This window comes from Heptranchias perlo, chromosome 3, assembly GCF_035084215.1.
Source record: "Heptranchias perlo isolate sHepPer1 chromosome 3, sHepPer1.hap1, whole genome shotgun sequence".
NCBI lineage: Eukaryota > Metazoa > Chordata > Chondrichthyes > Hexanchiformes > Hexanchidae > Heptranchias > Heptranchias perlo.
Window position 1 is genome coordinate 65,375,832 of NC_090327.1, and position 6,000 is coordinate 65,381,831.

The window sequence follows — 6,000 nt, forward strand, 5'->3', positions numbered from 1 at the left end:
TCTGCGTAGATGAAAACATAAAATTACAAAGGGATATTGATAGATTAGGTGAATGGGCAAAACTGTGGCAAATAGAATTCAATGCAGACAAATATGAGGTCATCCACTTTGGATCAAAAAAGGATAGAACAGGGTACTTTCTAAATGGTAAAAAGTTAAAAACAGTGAATGTCCAAAGGGACTTAGGGGGTTCAGGTACACAGATCATTGAAGTGCCATGAACAGGTGCAGAAAATAATCAAGAAGGCTAATGGAATGCTGGCCTTTATATCTAGAGGACTAGAGTACAAGGGGGCAGAAGTTATGCTGCAGCTATACAAAACCCTGGTTAGACCGCACCTGGAGTACTGTGAGCAGTTCTGGGCACCGCACCTTCGGAAGGACATATTGGCCTTGGAGGGAGTGCAGCGTAGGTTTAATAGAATGATACCCGGACTTCAAGTTACGAGGAGAGATTACACAAATTGGGGTTGTATTCTCTGGAGTTTCGAAGGTTAAGGGGTGATCTGATCGAAGTTTAAAAGATATTAAGGGGAACAGATAGGGTGGATAGAGAGAAACTATTTCCGCTGGTTGGGGATTCTAGGAGTAGGGGGGCACAGTCTAAAAATTAGAGCCAGACCTTTCAGGAGCGAGATTAGAAAACATTTCTACACACAAAGGGTGGTAGAAGTTTGGAACTCTCTTCCGCAAACGGCAATTGATACTAGCTCAATTGCTAAATTTAAATGTGAGATAGATAGCTTTTTGGCAACCAAAGGTATTAAGGGATATGGGCCAAAGGCAGGTATATGGAGCTAGATCACAGATCAGCCATGATCTTATCAAATGGCGGAGCAGGCACGAGGGGCTGAATGGCCTACTCCTGTTCCTATGTTCCTATGTAGATGCTCCAGCTGACAGCCTGTCATGCGGGTGCGCAGTCCGCCCACTGCGCAGCTTTCGGACTGCAAACCCGGAAGCCATGTTAAGGGCCACCAATTAACTCGCGATCGCTTGGGGAACGGTAAGTTTTTATTATCCGGGTTTGCTGCGCGCCCATTGACCCCCCCCCCACCGCTGCCATCCCGCTACCCGTTGAAAATTGAGCCCATGATGTCACTGAGGGTAGACCAAACTTCTGTATTGCTGGAATTAGTGCACAATTGTAGCCAGGCCATAAGAGTCTCTGTATGGGACTCAATTGTCCTACCTAGTATATATTATGCACCTGACAGTGATACAAACTCTCAAAGTAGCTTGCAACCCACATTTTTTGTCCTTCAGATACATTTCATAGCTTACTGAATCTGGGAATGTAGATTCTTTCTTGGGGTTGAGAGCACCTTGCTGGTAATTACTCTATGAAAAAACAGTTTGAATCAGTTTTCAAAGTTTAAATACAGCTGCTCTACCCACACAAATTATCAAGGGTAGCTCAGAGGGAAACTGGCCACGGGTGTAGATGGCTCAGGAGAACTGCAAAGTTTTGTATTGGTAAGTATAAAGGTTTGAAATATTTTCTTTTCCTAGAGGAGATTCTGTGGAGTCATTCTTGCGTTGCATACATCAAATAAAATTTGACTTGTGTTACAAATAAAACATTCAGTTCCTGGTCTGATGTTTATAGTGTATTTTTTGTCTTTGTTTTGTGAGGGATGAGTTCCTTAAGGAATGCTCAAGAGCTTATATGTTGGATGGGGTGGATAAAGGTTCTATTCCATGTGGGGAGAAAAGTGAGAGACTGTCTCAGTGCTTCTAGTACAGGTGCCAAAAGCTGAGAATCCTTCAATGACAATGTCTGGGTAATTTGCCTTGTAAAAGTAAGGATTTCAAATACTCATACCACATAGACTTTAAAGGTTAATTCTTTTATAGCTATATCTCTCTCTAGTTTCTCTCCTATCTCCCCTCATGCCCTCTCCGAGCTCATCTTGACCATGAGACCCACCTCCTGCTCCCTCAACCCTATTCCCACTAAACTGCTGACCACCCAACTTCCCTTCCTGGCTCGCATGTTAGCTGATATTGTTAACGGTTTCCTCTCCTCAGGTACTGTCCACCTCCCCTTCAAATCAGTCATCATCACCCCCCTCCTAAGCCCAAGCTCTGGAATTCCCTCCCTAAACCTCTCCCCCTCTCTACCTCTCTCCTCCTTTAAGCCGCTCCTTAGAACGTACCTCTTTGACCACCTGTCCTAATATCTCCTTACGTGGATTGGTGTCAAATTTTGTTTGATAACACTCCTGTGAAGTGCCTTGGGACGTTTTACTACGTTAAAGGTGCTATATAAATGCAAGTTGTTGTTGTTGTATATATTATGGTTTATATCTCTGCACTTAGCTCCATTCAATCTAATATGTACTAGTCCAAGAATTAGAAATGGAAGCATTGAGGCAGCATAGATTTGGTTAAACCACTTCTATGTTGAGTAGAGGCCTTAATCATTTAGGTCCTGGAGCAACAAGAAAGAACATGATTTTAATCAGGATAGAACAGAAAGCTGTCCTTGAATAAGCACATCTAATCATTCTCAAGGCCCTGGTGCAAAACACAGTGGTAATTTAGGAGAGAGGAATGATTGGTCCTCAGCTGATTCAGAAATCTTATTTTCCTGAGCTTTGACTGGCACCAAAAGGCTTAATATATCTTCTTCCACATTTTTCCCTCAGTGACCTACATTGGATCCCTGCCCCCAATGCATTCAATTCAAAATCCATGTCCTTGTCTATAAATCATTCCATGGCCTTACCCCATCCTATCTCTGCAATCTGCTCCAGTTCTATACCCCTCCCAAACTCACTGTTATTCTGATTATAGCTTTTGTGCTCACACCCTTCCCCCCCACCCTTTGACCCACCATTGGTGTGGCAGAGTCTTCAACCATCTCAGTCTTACTTTTTGGAACTCCATTCCTAAATCTCTTCACCTCTGCTCCTCTGACTCTAACTTTAAAACTCTCCTCAAAACCCATCTCTTTGACCTAGCCTTAGGTCACCCATCCTAATCTTCTCCTTCCTGGTTTGATATCTAATTGGAAAACCTGTTTTTTTATATTAATAATATGTAAATAAATAATATGTATAATAAGATGTTCTTATTGAGATCATCTATGCCAGTCTTTTATTACCTGACAGAAGACCCCCAAGGTCTAATAAGTTCATCTATTAGCCAAACATTTCTGCTGTAAGAAAGGGCAAGAGCCAGCCATTTGAGCTATTTGTTTCACCCTTTTTATCGGACTATGCAAGAAGGCAAGGTTATGACCAGGAGGTAGGAATCTAAAAGAACAGCAAGTTTCCTACTGTCTATACAGAACACAAAACCTAGCAAAATGGGGAATGATCATGTGGATCTACCCCAAAACAAACTTTTACTTGTGCTGTATGTTTAGCCAATTTACCAAGGAATTTTCAGTAAAATGCTTTTGCAGATATGTAATAGAAGTAAATTCTGAAAATGAATATTTCACTAGTTAATATGAATAGCACATTATACTCTCAAATAGCTGATCCTTATTTTATATTATTCTAAATATAGGTCAGCCTTGATTCCAGAGTTCGTGAGGTCATCAACAGAAACATGCTTGAACCTACCCCTCACACATTTGATGATGCACAGCTTCAGATTTACACATTAATGCACAGAGACTCTTACCCAAGATTCATGAACTCTGCAGTCTACAAAGCCCTGCTTCAATCCTTAACTGATACATCGTCAGAATCTTAGGTCTTCTCGGCTATGTTTCTGAAAATAAAAATTGGAAATGTCTGTGGGCTATTACTACTCACAGGGACACTGGAGCTCTATGATCTTCACCAGAAAGTAATACTCAGGCATATTTTACTAAGGATTTTAATGTCTATCTGCAGAGGGCTGTGAACACAGGCCAAAACGCAGCTTCAGATCAACACAGCAAGATTCTCCAAAGGATGACTGATGAAATGTTAGTCGTTTTAAAAGCCTGTAGTTGTATTTTTTACATAAAATAGTAATAAGATGTACTCGAAGACAAGAGTTTGATAGCGGAAGTGCCTTGATGTTCCTCTAATGACATCCTCACCTGAGCTACATATGCTATGATACAGTTTAAAAATCTCCTACCATTCCATACTATGACAATGATGCCACAGCCACAATCAGCATCGTTTCGGGTGGTACTTCTACTTGTCTTGGAGTATATATACTTGATATATGTAAACATAATGCTGATGGAAACAATATGGATCAACTTCAAGTATCTAAGCCAACGGTTTGGAAAAATACTGCCTATAAAACATGTTCTGTTGTAAAACTTCTATTATTTTAATTTCAGAGTTTTGCTTAAAATGCAATTTTTTTTAGTTACAATTTGTGAATGTTTAAAAAACTTTATTTTAAAGAATTTATCACCGGTTTTATTTTGCAAATGGAAAACGGACAAAGTGTGGGCATTTCAATTCTTTAAAAAAAAAATAAAGCACAATCATTTTAATTGACGGTTGTTAGTGATCTGTCTAAACTAAATTAATGTACACAGTGTGATTAACATCCTTTAAAAAGAAATATACTGGCAATGTATTGTACATGGTACGGATACTCTACACCTTAACCCACCTTCCATTTGGGAGAAAACTTGGTATTGCTCTCCTTGTTCTGCTAGATGTACACCTCCATTTTGGCTGATCTTAAAGCGGTATTGACAAAAATCTTGAAGAAAAGCATAACCTGGATCATCTTTCCTTCCCAGTTTCAGTAAGCCATGTGGAGCCAAATGGCCATGTGAGGACGTAATAGGGGAAAATGTATATAATGCTTTTGAAGTATGCTCTTATTTTTAAATCAATTGCTTTTATCCTTTGAACAATGACCGACTTGTTTATAAAAAGCACCTGAAAATGCATTTAGCATATAAGTCATACTGACAAAATAAATGCCAAAAATAAAATGTATTACTCTTACAGGTAAAATAATTGACAACAGTTTAATTCCACTACAAGGTAATGAGGTGTACATGCACAAGACAGTTTTGTATACTGACAATAGGGAGAAACCCAATAAAAAAGATAAATTCACAACTTAGTGAGTAATAAAAAGTGACAGTAAGTGGACTCCACAGTTTTCAGTAATATTTTGTGAACAGAACCTCCACTAAAGAGGTTACAAGGTCAAAGTATATTCTATACAAGGCATGGAATAAATTGTTCAGCATAAAAATGCTATGCAATATAAGATCCTGTTAATATTTAGCTACCATTTGCTGTAACCAGTTAAAATTGTTGTGATAGCAAGCTGCTGCCTAATTAATGTGCTTCAGTTCTAAAAAAACCAATTTCCATACTTCCATCCATGAGGTTTTCAATAGCAGTAACCTAGCAAAAGTCGCTATACTTTTAAAAAAATTTCATGTCCTTGTTAACACATTATAACTCTTATAGATAAACATAGAAAAAAAACTAAACACAAGCTCATCACTAACCATTGAAATAGTTTTCATGTTAAATGTTTTTGCAGCTTACATAATAAGCATGTGTTTTCACTGACATCTGGAAAAATGATTGTCTGTAAACTTATAATGCTGACTAGGTAAAAGGAAACACTTTGAATCACAACATTTATTAATTCACAGTATTCTCTGAATAAAATATTTTGGAGTGCCATCTGGTTATATTTTTGACTCTCAGATAGGAGTGCTGCTGGAGTGTTCAGAGGATTAACTCAATATGTGATCATCTTACCTCTTGGATAAAGATAAATCTTCTTGATTTCATTTCATCTTTTCAGTGTTACGGCTAACAAAGCAGGATCTGGATATCCAGATTCCAACACATTACGGTACATTCATTTGGATTGGTCTTTGCAGTTGTAAGCCATAACCATAAAACAAAATTCCTTAAAAAACAGGAATAATGAACTCGATGTCCTGCATAGTTAAGGGAGTTTGTTATACCAATGATGTGGTACAAGGCCCAAAATATATACTTGCTTTTTGTTGATCGAAGCCAGTAGACTATAATTCAAATATTTTCTCAAGCCTATTTC

The 6,000-nt window shown here is 38.5% G+C and overlaps 1 protein-coding gene across 2 annotated transcripts in view; it reads left to right on the forward strand.

The window, feature by feature from the left end:
- The window catches only part of LOC137306421 (regulator of G-protein signaling 20-like), a 175,589-nt gene extending 171,100 nt beyond the window's left edge, over positions 1-4,489 (forward strand). For both annotated transcript variants that reach the window (XM_067975607.1, XM_067975616.1), the window contains one exon: positions 3,520-4,489. In XM_067975607.1, the coding sequence (XP_067831708.1) occupies positions 3,520-3,708 (189 nt within the window). In that variant the 3' untranslated portion in view covers positions 3,709-4,489. The remainder of the gene's footprint in view (positions 1-3,519) is intronic.
- Positions 4,490-6,000: the final 1,511 nt, after the last annotated feature.